We start from the raw sequence: 17,086 nt of genomic DNA, 5'->3' as shown, positions 1-17,086 counted from the left end.
GTTGCATGCTATTCTTTGAGGAGGATGACAAGCTGGACCGTTGTAAGCATTGCGAAGCTTCTAGATATGTGTATTTTGCTGTGAATTAAAAGGGGCACAAAAATTTGTTTTGGGGGGTATCATGAATTTTCGTCGGCCTGGTTGGAGGCCGACGAAAATACATGCAGGCCGCCAGCTATTGTCGTGGGCCACCGGGGCCGACGAAAATAAAGCGCTATTTTCGTGGGCCGACGAAAATAAAGCTCTTATTTTCGTCGGCCACTGAGGCCGACGCAAATATTCAGCCGACCATCTATTTTCGTCGGTCTTGGGGAAGCCGACGAAAATAGTTCGTTTTCGTCGGTACCGACGAAAATAGGCAACTATTTTCGTCGAACTTATTTTCGGCGGCTATTTTCGTCGGTTTACGCTTATTTTCGTGGGTTTTTAGCCCACAAAAATTTAGGAGTTTCCTGTAGTGGCCCCTTAGGCCGCCCACGTGGTAAGGTCGGGTGCTGTTCACAGTGCGGCTAGAAAACGTCGTACGGGTTCATACTGTAGTAAGGGGTACCCTGATTCAAGGTACCGACAAGTGTCTTAGTCTATCTCTAGCAGCTTATTTATTTACATCTATAGATGTCCAATAAGCACGAGGCCCGCGAGCCCGGCACGAAGCCCGTTTTTTGGGCCCGGTCCGAGCCCGGCACGGCCCGGTTATAGGCGGGCCCGGGCCGGCCCGACACGAATAAGCGGGCCGGGCTCGGACAGGAAATTAGGCACGGTGGGCTAGCCCGGCACGGCCCGTTTAGCTCTAAGCCCGTTAAGCCCGCTTTTTTTACACTAAAACGTGCTTTTCGGCCCGCATAGCCCGCTTTTCAGCCCGTTTTTTTCGTGCTAAACGGGCCGGCTCGGTCCGTTTAGGCCCGTTGCGGGCCGGGCTCGGACAAGAAATTGAGCTCGCGTGCTTAGCCGGCCCGACCCGGTTTTTTAATCGTGCCTGGCGGGCCGGGCCCAAAACGGGCCGGGCGGCCCGTTTGGACATCTCTATTTACATCTTACTTCATTCTGTAAATAAAAGAGTTTCTACCCTACAAAATAGTGCAAAATAGGATGCGTTGCACATAGCCTTTAGCCCTAATTTCCATAGTTCCATATCAAAAAACGTCTATCTTTCCCATGCGTATACCTTTGTTCTACATGGAAATAGTAATGCATACTACTACTCACTACCGGAATTGAAGCAGTCTTGTACCTTTGGTTGGTGGCATTGGCGCGCTGCACCAAACTCTGTGCGCACAGAATCAATGCGACCGTACCCTCGTCGTCGCCGCCATTGCTGCATGGTCCATATGAGATGGAGTACGTACGTACAGTACACCCTGTACACGGCACACCGTATATATATGCTGCTAGTATAGTATGTATTGTATTATTCGTTGCCGTACACCGACAGGTTTAGCAGCCAGAGCTCGCCATGCATGTAGTTCGTTACCATCCCATTTCTTTTTACAGTTTCTTGGTCCAGGAGCTCCAGGTCCAGCTAGCTAGCTAGCTAGCTAGTATATAAGGACAAGATACCACACCGGTAGCCCGCCGCACAGAGTGGTAAGCATGGCGAGCACCACAGACAACCGCCTCGACCTCGGCCTCCTCCTCCTCCTCCTCGTGGCCGCCGCCACCGTCGTCCTCGCCGTGGCCGCGGCCCCGGCGCATACACCGGGAGGCAATACTGCTACCCCTCCGCCGCCGTTCCGGACGGTGTACGCGTTCGGCGACTCGTTCACGGACACGGGGAACACGCGGTCGACGACGGGGCCCTACTCGTTCGGCTACGTGTCCAGCCCGCCCTACGGCGCCACCTTCTTCCACCGCTCCACCAACCGCTACTCCGACGGCCGCCTGGTTGTCGACTTCCTGGCCGAGGCGCTGGCGCTGCCGTCCTACCTCCCGCCCTACCTCGCCGTGTCCGTCTCCAACGCCAACGCCACGGCGGCCGGAGCCGGCGTCAACTTCGCGGTGGCCGGCGCCACGGCCATCGAGCACGACTTCTTCGCGCGGAACAACCTCAGCATCGACGTCACGCCGCAGTCCATCATGACGCAGCTGGGCTGGTTCGACGCGCACCTGCTCCGGTCCTCCTCCTCCTCCTCCGCCGCCGCCGCCGCCGACGCGCTCTTCTGGGTGGGCGAGATCGGCGCCAACGACTACGCCTACACAGTCGTCGCCCGCGACACCATCCCTCCCAAGCTCGTCCGCACCATGGCCGTCCAGAGGGTCACCGCCTTCGTCGAGGTATGCATGTGTATCTGTCTGTCTCCGGCTACATGTGTTTGGGAAGGGATTTATTAGCAAAGTTTTTTTTAATTAGCAAAATGTATTTACTGTGCTGGGTACAGATGGAGTGAGAGATTGATGGAGTAGTTGCGATTTGTATGCGGTTGGTATAGGCATTAAACGTGGCGTCAGAACATTTGATGATTTGGTTGCACTGCACACAGACAACAGGCCGGTGCTGCATTAAAAACTCTGCTCAGCTTCATCTCATTTCTTCCTACAGTAGTAGCTGTAGCTCCACATCCACTGTGACAGCTGACAAGGAGTAAGTTTCTAGAAGGAATAGCTACTACTCCAACGGAGTACATATAAAAAAAGCACCTAAATCTATTATAGATATATAAATGCTGTGCAGGGCAACATTTAGGTCTTGAAAAAAAATAATAGTTTCATTCTGCTTCCAACCGTCGGTGCTACTGACACTCCAGCTCGATTTGATGCGGCTGCTAGTGCAGTGCAGTGCACGTACTACAGTACATTACGTACCTCCTCTGCGTTTCGGTTTCTTTTTCTTCTACTATATATTATCTTGGCTCGGAATTGAGATGAAACACGAATGCAAAATAATAATAATAATAATAATAATAATAATAATAATAATAATATTAATAATATTAATATTAATAATAATAATAATAAACTCGCAGGGCCTGCTGGAGCGAGGCGCCAAGTACGTGATCGTGCAGGGGCTGCCGCTGACGGGGTGCTTGCCGCTGGCCATGACGCTGGCGCGCGCCGACGACCGCGACGCCGTGGGCTGCGCCGCCTCCGTCAACCGCCAGAGCTACGCGCACAACCGCCGCCTCCTGGCGGCCCTCCGCGCGCTGCGCCGCCGCCACCCGGCCGCCGTCCTCGCGTACGCCGACTACTACGCCGCGCACCTCGCCGTGATGCGGAGCCCCGCGCGCCACGGCTTCGCCGAGCCCTTCCGCACCTGCTGCGGCTCCGGCGGCGGCGCCTACAACTTCGACCTCTTCGCCACCTGCGGCTCGCCGCAGGTCACCACGGCCTGCGCGCGCCCCGCCGAGTACGTCAACTGGGACGGCGTCCACATGACGGAGGCCATGTACAAGGTCGTCGCCGGCATGTTCTTCAGTGGCGACGGCTACTGCCGCCCAGCGTTCAAGGACCTGCTGGCCATGAAAGCCCGCCAGGGGAAGCCGTGATTTTGAGACAATCAGAATGCACGTTCCAATTACAATAAGTAGAGCTGCATGCGTGACGAATCCATGTCATCTTCATCGTGAACCCTTAACCATTTATCAGGCATTTATAATTGGATCCACATACGTATGATGATGATGAGCACAAAGGATTTAACTTCTAATGATGACAACACATGAATTGTACTAGAAAGAAACGCAACAATTCCAGACTCCAAGAACAACAGCACGACTCGTTTCCAGGCTCTAAGTTCTATCGACTTCCACCGATTTTTTGTCTCCAGAAACAGATACCCATGCATGGCAAGACTGCAGGACCAGCAGGTGAAAACAATTGAATCATAGCCAACTCCTGACAAGGATAAACATAATGATGATACCGCGACCAGCTGTAGATCTTAGCAGAAGCCCAGATTCGGGACCAAGAAAATGATGTGTGCCTAGCCCTGTAACCCATCTGGCTGGCTTCTCCGACGATATCATTTGTCAATTTGCCCACCTTAATATACCTCGTATATACAACTCAATCCTGTACAATGTTCTCACGACCACCTAGAAATTTGAGAGAGATTCATCTGTTAGAAAGCACTCTGCCCAGACTTGGAATCTAACAAAGAGAGGCGCATCGGTCTGATTACCACATGAAAATTCGCTACACAGCCGAAGACTGCCGGGATAAGGGTCGAGAGACGAGAACTGCCGCGCCGCTTGTCGCTTTCGCTGATGCCATCTCTTCAAGGCGTCTCCATGTGGCCTCTTGCTTCGACTTAACCTCCTTCTCTCTCGCTTTCTCTTCCTCGTATTTCCGCAGACTCTCCGTGAATAGTCCAGGGTCATTGTCAGAGAACAGTTTTCGGACGTTTAGAGTGAGGCTTTGCACAGCTTGGTTCCAGTGCCCACTGGCATTTCTCTCCAGTGCAGGAAAGATGATAGGCAATATAACCCTGCTGTTTTGTTTGATCAGACTCTCGATGTGGTCGTTATTCCACAAAAATAGCGCCCGCTCAGCAACCTGAACAAGAATAGATGCTATCAGTTACTATACATCAGCTAATTATATGTTCTGCATATGTAATACCAGTAAGCCTTAATAAAATAAGCAGACTCTGATGTCTCATGGTCAGAAACACAACTGTGGCTTGAAATGTGATGAAAAATCACCATCACAGTATTTTGTTCCCAAACTCCACAACATTTTTGTGCATATAGATCAGATAAAGATTGTCAACTGCTGATAAATAATTACTGTTCAGAATGTAGGGTAGCAAATAAACCATTTCATTTTCTCTTATAAACCACTGTAACGGGGGCATGTCTTTCAGAATGTAGGATAAGAAATAAACCATTTCATTTTCTCTTGTAAACCACTGTAACGAGGGCATGTCTTTCAGAATGTAGGATAACAAATAAACCATTTTGTTCTCTCTTGTAAACCACTGTAACGAGGGCACGTCTTTCAGAATGTAGGATAACAAATAAACAATTTTGTTCTCTCTTATAAACCACCGTAACAAGGGCATGTCTTTTAGAATGTAGGATAACAAATAAACCATTTCGTTCTCTCTTATAAACCACCATAACAAGGACATGTCTTTCAGAATGTAGGATAAGAAATAAACCATTTCATTTTCTCTTGTAAAACACTATAATGAGGGCATGTTTTTCAGAATGTAGGATAACAAATAAACCATTTTGTTCTCTCTTACAAACCACCGTAACGAAGTCATGTATTAAATACTGATTCAGATGTACTACAATTCAGGGAAGATAAGTAGCAAAACTGAAACTCGATACCTAGTAAATTCATAGCTGCTCTTCAGAGCTCATTAATCAACAAGTAGGACATCCCAGTACTCTGAACTCTACAGTCTATTTGTAATAGGACATAAAGTGCAAAAATAGCTCCAAGGTACATTCTAGCATGTGTAATTTCGTTGTAGGAATCAATTAACAGAAATGCATTTAAGGAAATGAGAAAGAAAGAAACTACATTAGATGAAACATAAGGACAGAAATTCTATGATCCCTCAATTATTTTAGTTTAATAAGTCATGACACATATTATGCATCCAAATTTAGCAGTGGAGATTCATTGATGTCCTAAATGACTTTAATGGTCAGCAGTAATTAGTGCTCGCCTACTCTGAGCTGTACAAAAGGAGAAACTTTTGCCTTACTTTCCTTTGATATGGCTACCAGAAATTTTGTTTTCTATTTTCACTTAAGTGACTAGGAAAACTAAATCCAAACAAGGGATTCATACTTAGTACTGACTGTCACTCAAACAAAAATCATTTCTGAAGAGCCACACGCTCCAGAGAAATCCTTATAAGTTATAAGCTATTTGGAATTCTCTTAGCATCAAAATCATTGGCATTGTGCTTACAATTGAGTCATCGCCAACAGCCAAAAACTACTCGACCACTAAAACTAACTGCACAAGGTGGCCTTTAAGCAGTAACTAATTGAGGCAGTATTACTATTAGCAACAAAATACACTAAAAAAGAGCAAAATACCTAAAAAATAAAGTAAAACATATAGGGCATAGAAAACTACAAAAGTAAGTGAGCTGAAAGCCAGAAAACTATCGTGTTCCACTCAAAATACTAAGCTGTTTTATTTTAGGTCTCCTGTGGGTTCTAAAACAAGGTTGTCTTATACCAAATCCTCTAGAGAACAACAAAGTGCAAATACTGTATATCTACACTAACATGCATTGAATAGAAACAGAATAAACAAGAAGGGATTGTCATTATGCAGGCCATGCATTTTATCAATTTTGAAAATACATGAGCGAAGAAAAATACACAATAGAAGAGTTGATAAATAACCAAACACAAATTAGTACGCTTTTCATGAAGGAAGCAACACTCCGGCAACCATTACCTGAAAGTGTGAGCTATTCAGGCAACGTGCGATCTGGCGGAAGAGAGGGACCATGCATTTCTGAAACTCTGCAGGTTGCGTAGCTTCCAATATCTCTTCCAACTCCCCCAGAAACAGCACCTCCTTGGAGCTATTAGTGATTGGCCAATATTTTAGCAGGCCTCTGATAACTGTATCTGCAAGTTTGCAATCTTTTTCGACAAACTGGGTGATACAGTAAGATAATTGCTGATGATACATCGCGATGCACTTTGGCTTGTGAAGTGGAATTAAAGCTCGAACAAGGAACAATTTATGCTCTTCCTTAAGTGGCAATGCAAACCCATTGATGATACTTCCCAAAATCTCCAATAACTCTGCGATTCCATTGTGTTTTTCAGTTTCATAGATGAACTGATAGAAAATGTTGTTAATGGCTTTCCGAATATAGGGCCGATGAACCATGAACTTTCCATAGACACGGTGAAGTATCATCTTGAGGTACTCTCTCTCCCTAGGGTCTTCTGAATCAAAGAGGTCAAGTAGCCTCAGAACAAACGAATGATCAATGTACCGTTTAGCCAACTTGGCGTCTGTCTCTTGAGACTGAATGAATCTCAAGAACAACTCATAGACAATCTGCAAGTGTGGCCATGCAGGGTCCATGACAGGCTCCTCCTCATCCACATCAAAGCCATCCACTTTGTTGTCTCTAGGAGGAGTACTCAGCGTCCTGAACAGGTTTGCAGAAACCATTTTTGTGATCTCTTGCATGCTTGCCTCAGAAAATTTCCCACTGGCCGAGGCAATATAGTCAACGAGCTCCACCAAAGTTTGCCTCTTTATCTCCTTCTCCTTTATGTTCTTTGTTGGATCGGTGAAGTCAAATTGGGCGCAGCACAAGTTCAACTTCTCATTAAACAAGTTCTGTTTCTCTGTGTTGGGCACGTCCTTGAAGCTCGGCAACGACCGAAATGCTGAAGCGGCCGAATCACCGTTCACGTGTGCCTTCGTGTATGCATTGCCGACATGCATGCCACTCCCATAACTGAGCCCAGAGCTGGAGATAACCGGTGGATGGCTACTCAAGTTGGTGGCCCTGTCTCCAGCTCTCGGACCCAATGGCTGGTGCGACACCGAGGGGCTGGGCCGGCCAATAGGATCCTTATCTCCAGATTTGGATGGCTTCTTGGGGAGACGTCCAAGAAATTGCTTTATCATGTTATCACACCCACAATAGCAACGCCACCCAACAGAGACTTGAAAGACTTCGGAAACAACAGATGTCGGCTTCCTAATAGCAGAGGCAGTAGCCTAGTGGTGCACAGTAAACCCTAGTGCATTGCTATATTAAGCGAATTCCACTCGAAAATCTGAATTTCTGGTGAGCAAATCGAGCGGCTTCAACCTGCAAGATTCAAGCCGACTAATCAGTAATAAAACACAAGAAGATCACATCGCCCAAAAAAAAAGGAGACAAACTGCCCGTAAGATCACACGGCCACAGATCAGTCGGACCCAAAATTCTAGAAAAATAAACTGTAGCCGCATCTTAGTTCGATTAATCTCGAGCGCTGAAGGATAGGAACAGAGTCAACAGACTAATCGGAGTGGCTCAGATTCACATGGCACCACGCAGCAAACAAATCCGCGAGTAACAGAATGGAGATGGTGGGAAGGATTCGGATGGTATTGCCCACCCGCAGTCAAAGCAAAAAATGGTCCCCCGGTACAAAATGAACAGCTAGAACAAAGGCGATCAGGTGTGAGGGGTGGAGGTCCCTACCCAAACACGAAGAAGTCGATCCAAAGCGAACGGATCTCCACCCGCGCCGGCTCGGCACCAGTGGACGGCGAGGAGGGGGGCGGTGACGAGGAAGCCGAGCAGAAAGAGGAAGATATGGCCGCGGAGACGCCCCCGAAGCGAGCGAGGAGGCTTCCCTGGAAGGGAGGGAGGGCGCGTGCCGTCGCCAATGGTGTGGTGGCGCAGGCAGCGAACGCGGCCGCGCGGTGGAAGAAGAGAGAGAGAGAGAGAGACAGAGAGAGAGAGGAAAGTTCCTCCTGCCTACCTCAGCTTGGAGGATTTCCCGGTTTTGCCCCTGGATCCTTCCCGGCTGGCTAAAGTGCAGTTGGTGGCTTTTTTGTTGTGTCATCAACAGCAAGGCTTGACACCTCGCTTTATTATCCGTCTGTTTGGTTCCCTGTGTATGCGCGTGCATGGCCCATGGGATACAGAATAACTCGGGCCCGTGTTGTTTGGTTACCTGGACGGAGATTTGAGCCAGGCCCGGTGAGTGCAAGACACCGGCCTCGGCCAAGCCCGGCACATACGGCCATTTTCTGCGTCGCTCGGGATCCAGGCTGCGCTCGTTCACCGCACTCGCCCCTCCTCGCATCCGCTCGCGCAGCGGAGACCGGAGGGCGGACGAACCCCCGCGTGCTAGGGTTTGCCGACGGTGTCGCCGCCGCCACTCGCCGGTGTCGAGCTCTCCCTCTCCCATCTCCACTCGCCCTCGAGCTCTCCCTCTCTCGTCTCCACTCGCCTCAGTTGCCGCTGTCGAGCTCTCCCTCGAGCTCTCCCTCCGCTGTTGAGGCTTGCTCCTTCCAGTTTCATCAAAGGTAAGAAGGTTTGACACTCTCTCTTGCCCTCTCCCCCTGGACACGAGCTCTTCGTCTAGATCTGAGAATCTTGAGTACAATTGGTAGTTGTGGTTGTGTATATCCTGGTTTTCTGCTACTACATGATGTTCTCCCGGTTATTTTATGGGGTCCGGAGTGCTTCTCTTCCAGTGTGTTAGATCTAGCCCTACTACATGGTGTGAACACTAGGGTTTGTTGCGGCTGCTTCTTTAGGGTTCTTAGATCACCAAGAATTCAGATCCACCAGATCTTTCCTTTTTGCTCCTTTTCTGGTCCCATTTCTATAGTATGACTTTCTAGATAATTTGGTACTACCCAATTCAACTGGCTATGTACACTCCGAAAGGGATCTTCTTTTAAATTAAATAGACAATTTGTAGTGTTTTTTTCTCTTTCATTTGAGTTCCTTTTGCTGTCCTTTTGTGGATAATACTAACAATGCATAGGCACTATTAATCTGCCTCCAACATGCTCACGGGTTTGATCAGTCACTATCATGTTACCAACAACATTTTCTTAATTAAATGCATGTTTTGCAAAAAATACCCTGGTTTTTGGGTGAACTATTGCTAAACTAGGTGAACTATTGTTCCAACTATTGCTAAACTGGGTAAACTATTAGTTTGGATGGTGGGATTTTTATTTATCTGGATTTGGTGTGTTAACAAAATAAGATTTTAGACAAGAATCATGCTCTAATCATTTGTTAGACCAACGGAGCAACTCTAGAGTCTGTTAAATTCTTTATCTCAATTTGGATTCTATCTCTATTTGCATGTATATACCTTGTTTTGCTTGTGTGACATGTTTAGGTTGTTCACCTTGAAATAAAAGTATACTATTGCTAAATTGGGTGAACTATTAGTTTGGATGGTGGGATTTTTATTTATCTGGATCTGGTGTTAACAAAATAAGATTTTAGAGAAGAATCATGCTCTAATCATTTGTTAGACCAATTGAGCAACTCTAGAGTCTGTAAATCTTTAGTCCATTATCTCACAACCCATTCCATTCTACTGGTGATTCTGAACATCTGGTGTGAAGCTAGAGAAAATTGCCATTCCATTCTACTGGTGATTCTGAACATCTGAATTGACTATCTGTTTGGTTCCCTGTATAGCCATGCTTTGCTGCTTTTTAGCCATGCTGCTTTTTAGCCCTCTCTTCTTTACTCTTTGCTTTGCTGCTACATACTCTTGCTGGTCACAAGCAGTACCTAGGATCAATGATGTTGAGCTGAGTTCTATGGTTACTTTTGAATATATTCATACTTGTTTATTAGTTTCTGAGCTGTCGATCAATGGTATATGATGCTTCAATGCCTCTGGGTGGCGCATCTCTTGTATGTCGCAGCCGTGGCTCGTGTAAGAATCTGTTTTACATATTTGCAACTAGCACATCACTGTTTAGCGTGCTTGATCATATATTTTCTGAGCTATAGATCAATGTTCTATGATGCTAGTATGCCTCTGAGCTATAGATCAATGTTCTATGAATTTCCTTTTTAGCAACTAGCACAACACATGTGAGCCAACTTAGACCTCTAATCTTCTTTTCTATTTTATTACTCTAGCAATGGATCCTGCTATTGCACGCCGTCGGCTAATTGCAAAGGCAGTGGTCCTTGTAGCAGTTATGTCAGCCTGGTTGGATGCATGGTTGAGGCACCGACTGCATGCTAGGAGGTCTATCACTTATGGCCCAATGCACCAAAGAGACCAAGAGAGGCAAAACAACCTGAGATTTATTTATGAATCCACTGATGTTGAGTGTGTCGACTTACTCAGGATGAGAAGAGCCCCTTTTATGCAGTTGTGTGACCTTTTTCGCACTAGGCAGCTATTGAGAGATAGCATTCATAGCTCAGTAGAGGAGCAGGTTGCCATGTTTTTACATGTGGTAGGTCATAACCAAAGGTTTAGAGTTATACACATGACCTTTCGAAGATCTATTGAGACCATCAGTAGATACTTCAGGGAAGTATTGTATGCTGTTGGTGAACTGAGAAATGAAACGATCTTACCACCTTCAACTGCTACACCAACCAAAATTAGAGATAGCCACAGATGGTACCCCTATTTCAAGGTCAGCCCTCCAAACACACAACTACTGATCCCTTCCTTTTCATGTTGGGTTTGTAGTAACAAATGTTTGCCCTAATGTGTAGGACTGTATTGGTGCCATTGATGGCACTCATGTGCTAGCAAGAGTTTCTAGAAATCAGAGAGCTGCCTTCCTTGGTAGGAAACACACCACAACACAGAACATCTTAGCTGCTGTAGACTTTGATCTAAGGTTTACATATGTTCTTGCTGGCTGGGAGGGATCAGCACATGATGCCCTTATCCTTGCTGATGCCCTTGAGAGAGAAGATGGTCTAAAAGTGCCCCAAGGTAAAAAAATAGTATTGGTCTACACAATGCACACTTTCCTTGGTATTCCCTAATATATGATCTATTATGTTAGGTAAATTTTACCTTGTGGATGCTGGTTATGCTGTCAGACCTGGGTTTTTACCCCCTTACCGTGCCACAAGGTACCACTTGAGTGAATATGGGGGGAGGAATCCACAGAACCCAAAAGAGCTCTTCAACCTTAGACATTCATCACTAAGGGTGACAATAGAGAGGGCCTTCGGTGCTTTGAAGAACAGATTCAAAATATTATACAACAAACCTTTCCATCCATACAAGACACAAGTAAAGCTAGTCCTAGCCTGTTGTATCCTTCACAATTGGATTCTTCATCATGGGAATGATGAACATGTTCCACTAGAAGAAACATGGGCTGCAAATGAAGTTCATGAGGAAGCTCCCCTTGACCTTGTCATGGACAATGCTGCCTGGTCTGCTACCAGAGACAATTGGGCTCAACAAATGTGGCAGAATAGGGCCTCACATAGGGGATAGTGGTCTTTATGTGTTGTGCTAAGTTGCTCATAGATCTGTAAGATCTGGTTCCATGCTGAGAACATTGTCTATTAGCAATGATGAACTATCTACAGTTTTGAACTCACTTTCTTTGTGTGATGTGCTCAGTTGCTAATGATGACATTACTTACATCCTGATACCATTGTCGACTAGCAATGATGATTACTGCTACTTCTGCTATTTCTACTATGCTGGTTTCATGCTATTTCTACTTCTGCTGCATTCCTATGCTGAGAACATTACTGCTACTTTTGCTATGCTGAGAACATTACTGCTACTTCTACTTCTACTTTCCTATGCTGACATTACTGCTACTTCTATTTTCCTATGCTGACATTACTGCTACTTCTACTTCTACTTTCCTATGCTGAAAACATCTATCTCTGTCTTTCCCCTAATCTTTTACTTGTTCCAGCTATGGCTGACATGGTCTCTGAGGTTGCTGGCCAGGGGGCTAGGCCTGCTCTTAGGTGGAGTGCTGCAATGTCTGTGTTTGTTCTACGCCGTTTTGTTGACTTGATAGGTACTGGGGTTAAGACTGACAAGGGTTTTAAGGAAGTCCACCTTAACTCTGTTGCTAAAAATGTCTCTGAGTTCTGTGGCCAAGAAGTAACAGGCCAACAAGTGTACAATCACCTTCGTAAGTGGAGGTCTAGGTGGGTCAAGGTTTGCAAACTGAAGGACATTAGTGGCGCTCTTTGGGATGAGGATAACTTTGTCATAAGCTTAGAAGAGGGTCATTATGCTGCTTACATCAAGGTTAGGACCAACACCTTCCATTTTTCTAACTTGTTCTAACTTGAAATTGCTAACTTGAGTTGCTAACTCAATAGGATCACCCAAAAGATGCTGATTACCTCAATAGGCCCATAGAGAACTATATGCCTATGCAAATCATATTTGGAAGTGGGGTTGCCACAGGTAGGTTTGCAATGGGTTCAAATGAGCCTTTGGGCAAGCCAACTGACATTGTTGACATCCTAGATGATGGCATTGAAGTGACCTCAGAGTTTGTTGATGGTTCCAATCTAACTGGCAAGGGGAAGACTGTTGACAAGGGTACCCCTGGTGACTCCAATGATAGCAAGCCTATGTCCAACTTAGGGAAGAGGAAGAGGTACATGACTGATGAAGATGTTGTTGTGTTCAATGGGATGAAAGAGGCTGTATCTGATGTTGCTGCTGCTGTCCGTGAAAGCATCCATGCTGAAGCAGCACCTGAGATCTACAATGCTGTAATCAACTGTCCTGGATTCTCTAGGGAGGCTCTCATGTATGCCCTGAACCACATGATGGAGCACAAGGCCACCTCCCTGGTGTTCCTAGACATGACTCCTGATGATCGTGACCTATGGCTCAAGACTTTCCTAGCCAAGCACTACCACATCTGATCTAATCTGTCATTTATACTGTTTAAGAATAGATTTGGTACACTTCCTCTATTCCATCTATCCTAGATGCTACTTAAGAACAATTATGTTTCCCTGAGTTCTATGGATTTCCCTGTTTAAGAACAGATATGCTACACTTGATTTGATGTGTCTGTCCTTTATACTGTTTAAGAACAGATTTGGTACACTTGCTCTATTCCATCTATCCTATATGCTACTTAAGAACAGATATGGTACACTTGTTGTATCCTATATGCTACTTAAGAACAGATATGTGAGAGCACCTAGAGGGGGGGGTGAATAGGTGATCCTGTGAAACTTAGACTTATAGCCACAAAAACTTGGTTAATCGTTAGCACAATAATAGCCAAGTGGCTAGAGTGGAGTCTCAACAAAACACAATACCACAAGAGATCAAACACAGAGATGACACAGTGGTTTATCCCGTGGTTCGGCCAAGACCAACGCTTGCCTACTCCACGTTGTGGCGTCCCAACGGACGAGGGTTGCAATCAACCCCTCTCAAGCGGTCCAAAGACCAACTTGAATACCACGGTGTTTTGCTTTGCCTTTCAATATCCCGTTTGCGAGGAATCTCCACAACTTGGAGTCTCTCGCCCTTACACTTGAGATTCACAAAGAAATACGGAGTAAGGGAGGGAAGCAACACACACAAATCCACAGCAAAATGCGCACACACACAGCCAAGAATCGAGCTCAAAAGATTATCTCAAAGTTCTCACTAGAACGGAGCTCGAATCACTGAGAATGACAAACAAATGCGCAAAGACTGAGTGTGGATGATCAAGAATGCTCTAAGGTTGCTTGGTATCCTCCTCCATGCGCCTAGGGGTCCCTTTTATAGCCCCAAGGCAACTAGGAGCCGTTGAGAGCAATTCTGGAAGGCTGATCTTGCCTTCTGTCATCGGGCGCACCGGACAGTCCGGTGCACACCGGACACTGTCCGGTGCCCGATCTCCTTCCTAAAATGGCGCAGCCAATCGTTGCAGATCTGGGAGCCGTTGGCGCACCGGACATGTCCGGTGCACACCGGACAGTCCGGTGCCCCCTTCCGACCGTTGGCTCGGCCACGTGTCGCGCGCGGATTCCGCGGCCGACCGTTGGCCCGGCCGACCGTTGGCTCACCGGACAGTCCGGTGCACACCGGACAGTCCGGTGAATTATAGCCGTACGCCGTCGGCGAATTCCCGAGAGCGGCCACTTCGCTCGAGGCAGCCTGGCGCACCGGACACTGTCCGGTGCACCACCGGACAGTCCGGTGCTCCAGACCGAACAACCTTTTGGCTGTACACAGCCAACTTTTCTCTGACTTGATTTCTCCTGTTTCAAGCACTTAGACACAATACATTAGTCTTCAAAACAATGTACTAAGGCTTAGAAACATACCTTTACTCTTGATTTGCACTTTGTCCATCCATAAGCATGAAATCACATTTAAGCACTTGTGTTGGCACTCAATCACCAAAATACTTAGAAATGGCCCGAGGGCACATTTCCCTTTCAATCTCCCCCTTTTTGGTGATGTATGCCAACACAACATAAAGCAACTAGAACAAGTGCAATATCACTTCAAATAAACTCAAATTTATTTTGATTCACTTTTGGCATATATGGATCATCCTTTGCCACCACTTGGTTTGTTTTTGCAAATCAAACTCAAATCTCTATCTCTAAGTCAAACACACATGGAGTCTTTCCAAAAAGAGATTGATCAAAGATTTCAAAAACTCCCCCATATTTCCCATAATCAACTTTTCTCCCCACAAGAGGCCAACTTTTGACAAAAGAGACAATGCACGAGTTTTGACAAAACAAAAAGCTCTATTTGACTATTTTCAAATTTTCTCAAGTGGTAGCTGATCCATTTATTGCTTTGGCCTTTATTTTCTCCCCCTTTGGCATCAAGCACCAAAACGGGATCAATCTTGGCCCGATAACCCCATTGCCTCACCAAAATCTTCAATTAAGAGCAAATGGCAATAAGAGTTCATGAGATGAACTTGGAATAAGTTACCCTCTCATCGGAGTGCAGTGGAAGTCTTTCATGGTCCAAGTCCACCTTTTCCCTTTCAATTCTCCTTCGAGACTAAATCAAGTAAACTCAAGCATATGGTTAGTCTCAAAGGGTCAAGTTGTAACACAACTCCCCCTAAATATGTGCATCACTTACACAAGGACTTGTGAGGTCCAGGGAATATTTGTACAACTTGAGCACCACAATAAGCAACAAAATGCAGAATGAACATGATCAAAGGCATAAACATATGTATGCTACAATTCAATCCAAGTTCCGCGAATCTAAGACATTTAGCTCACTACGCAGCCTGCAAAAGGTCTTCTCATCTAGAGGCTTGGTAAAGATATCGGCTAGCTGGTTCTCGGTGCTAACATGAAACACTTCGATATCTCCCTTTTGCTGGTGGTCTCTCAAAAAGTGATGCCGGATGTCTATGTGCTTTGTGCGGCTGTGTTCAACAGGATTTTCCGCCATGCGGATAGCACTCTCATTATCACATAGGAGTGGGACTTTGCTCAGATTGTAGCCAAAGTCCCGGAGGGTTTGCCTCATCCAAAGTAGTTGCGCGCAACACTGTCCTGCGGCAACATACTCGGCCTCAGCGGTGGATAGGGCAACGGAGGTTTGTTTCTTAGAGTTCCACGACACCAGGGACCTTCCTAAGAATTGGCACGTCCCTGATGTACTCTTCCTATCGACCTTACATCCAACATAGTCGGAATCTGAGTATCCAACCAAGTCAAAGGTAGACCCTTTTGGATACCAGAGCCCGAAGCAAGGCGTAGCAACCAAATATCTTAGAATTCGCTTCACCGCCACTAAGTGACACTCCTTAGGATCGGATTGAAATCTAGCACACATGCATACGCTAAGCATAATATCCGGTCTACTAGCACATAAATAAAGTAAAGACCCTATCATTGACCGGTATGCTTTTTGATCAACGGACTTACCTCCTTTGTTGAGGTCGGTGTGTCCGTCGGTTCCCATCGGCGTCTTTGCGGGCTTGGCGTCCTTCATCCCAAACCGCTTTAGCAGATCTTGCGTGTACTTCGTTTGGGAGATGAAGGTGTCGTCCTTGAGTTGCTTCACTTGGAACCCAAGGAAGTAGTTCAACTCGCCCATCATTGACATCTCGAATTTCTGCGTCATTACCCTGCTAAACTCTTCACAAGACTTTTGGTTAGTAGAACCAAATATTATGTCATCGACATAAATTTGGCACACAAACAGATCACCATCACATGTCTTAGTAAAGAGAGTTGGATCGGCTTTCCCAACCTTGAAAGCATTAACAATTAGAAAGTCTCTAAGGCATTCATACCATGCTCTTGGGGCTTGCTTAAGTCCATAGAGCGCCTTAGAGAGCTTACACACGTGGTCGGGGTACCGTTCATCCTCGAAGCCAGGGGGTTGCTCCACGTACACCTCCTCCTTGATCGGCCCGTTGAGGAAAGCGCTCTTCACATCCATTTGGAACAACCTGAAGGAATGGTGAGCGGCATATGCTAGCAAGATACGAATTGATTCTAGCCTAGCCACAGGAGCAAAAGTCTCCTCAAAGTCCAAACCTGCGACTTGGGCATAACCTTTTGCCACAAGTCGAGCCTTGTTCCTCGTCACCACCCCGTGCTCGTCCTGTTTGTTGCGGAACACCCACTTGGTTCCCACAACATTTTGCTTGGGACGAGGCACTAGTGTCCAAACTTCATTGCGCTTGAAGTTGTTGAGTTCCTCCTGCATG

At 46.3% G+C, this 17,086-nt stretch overlaps 3 protein-coding genes across 5 annotated transcripts; 2 read left to right on the top strand and 1 right to left on the bottom strand.

The window, feature by feature from the left end:
- Positions 1-1,551: 1,551 nt before the first annotated feature.
- Positions 1,552-3,724, top strand: LOC100191771 (GDSL esterase/lipase). The gene is made up of 2 exons (NM_001137196.2): positions 1,552-2,271; positions 2,961-3,724. The coding sequence occupies exons 1-2, from the start codon at positions 1,591-1,593 to the stop codon at positions 3,477-3,479; spliced, it is 1,200 nt and encodes a 399-aa protein (NP_001130668.2). The 5' UTR covers positions 1,552-1,590; the 3' UTR covers positions 3,480-3,724.
- On the bottom strand, positions 3,533-8,496 carry LOC732821 (protein phosphatase 2A regulatory subunit B'). 2 transcript variants are annotated; one of them, XM_008651126.4, is made up of 4 exons: positions 8,129-8,496; positions 6,364-7,750; positions 4,118-4,488; positions 3,533-4,028 (listed from the first exon to the last, which is right to left on the bottom strand). In XM_008651126.4, exons 2-3 carry the CDS (start codon positions 7,561-7,563, stop codon positions 4,129-4,131), a joined length of 1,560 nt encoding a protein of 519 aa, XP_008649348.1. In that variant the 5' UTR covers positions 7,564-7,750; positions 8,129-8,496; the 3' UTR covers positions 3,533-4,028; positions 4,118-4,128. The 2 variants fall into 2 exon arrangements, with proteins under 2 accessions (XP_008649348.1, NP_001356986.1); NM_001370057.1 differs by having other exon boundaries at positions 3,553-4,028; positions 4,115-4,488; positions 8,129-8,347.
- An 80-nt stretch (positions 8,497-8,576) lies between these two features.
- Positions 8,577-13,445, top strand: LOC103644319 (protein ALP1-like). 2 transcript variants are annotated; one of them, XM_023301375.2, is made up of 4 exons: positions 8,577-8,961; positions 10,556-11,067; positions 11,150-11,375; positions 11,449-12,315. In XM_023301375.2, exons 2-4 carry the CDS (start codon positions 10,558-10,560, stop codon positions 11,889-11,891), a joined length of 1,179 nt encoding a protein of 392 aa, XP_023157143.1. In that variant the 5' UTR covers positions 8,577-8,961; positions 10,556-10,557; the 3' UTR covers positions 11,892-12,315. The 2 variants fall into 2 exon arrangements, with proteins under 2 accessions (XP_023157143.1, XP_023157144.1); XM_023301376.2 differs by lacking the exons at positions 10,556-11,067; positions 11,150-11,375; positions 11,449-12,315 and adding exons at positions 12,329-12,672; positions 12,747-13,445 and having other exon boundaries at positions 8,586-8,961.
- The last annotated feature ends 3,641 nt before the right edge of the window (positions 13,446-17,086 follow it).

Source organism: Zea mays, chromosome 1 (assembly GCF_902167145.1).
Source record: "Zea mays cultivar B73 chromosome 1, Zm-B73-REFERENCE-NAM-5.0, whole genome shotgun sequence".
Taxonomy (NCBI): Eukaryota; Viridiplantae; Streptophyta; class Magnoliopsida; order Poales; family Poaceae; genus Zea; species Zea mays.
This window is presented reverse-complemented; position numbering and strand designations above follow the sequence as displayed.

Excerpts from the sequence above, each read along its gene's own strand:
- LOC100191771 (NM_001137196.2), top strand. The coding sequence starts at position 1,591 with ATGGCGAGCACCACAGACAACCGCCTCGACCTCGGCCTCCTCCTCCTC. Across the intron at positions 2,272-2,960 it reads GGGTCACCGCCTTCGTCGAG|GGCCTGCTGGAGCGAGGCGC; the intron begins GTATGCATGTGT and ends ATAAACTCGCAG.
- LOC732821 (XM_008651126.4), bottom strand. The coding sequence starts at position 7,563 with ATGATAAAGCAATTTCTTGGACGTCTCCCCAAGAAGCCATCCAAATCT. Across the intron at positions 4,489-6,363 it reads TGAATAGCTCACACTTTCAG|GTTGCTGAGCGGGCGCTATT; the intron begins GTAATGGTTGCC and ends ATTCTTGTTCAG.
- LOC103644319 (XM_023301375.2), top strand. The coding sequence starts at position 10,558 with ATGGATCCTGCTATTGCACGCCGTCGGCTAATTGCAAAGGCAGTGGTC. Across the intron at positions 11,068-11,149 it reads GATGGTACCCCTATTTCAAG|GACTGTATTGGTGCCATTGA; the intron begins GTCAGCCCTCCA and ends CCTAATGTGTAG. Across the intron at positions 11,376-11,448 it reads TGGTCTAAAAGTGCCCCAAG|GTAAATTTTACCTTGTGGAT; the intron begins GTAAAAAAATAG and ends CTATTATGTTAG.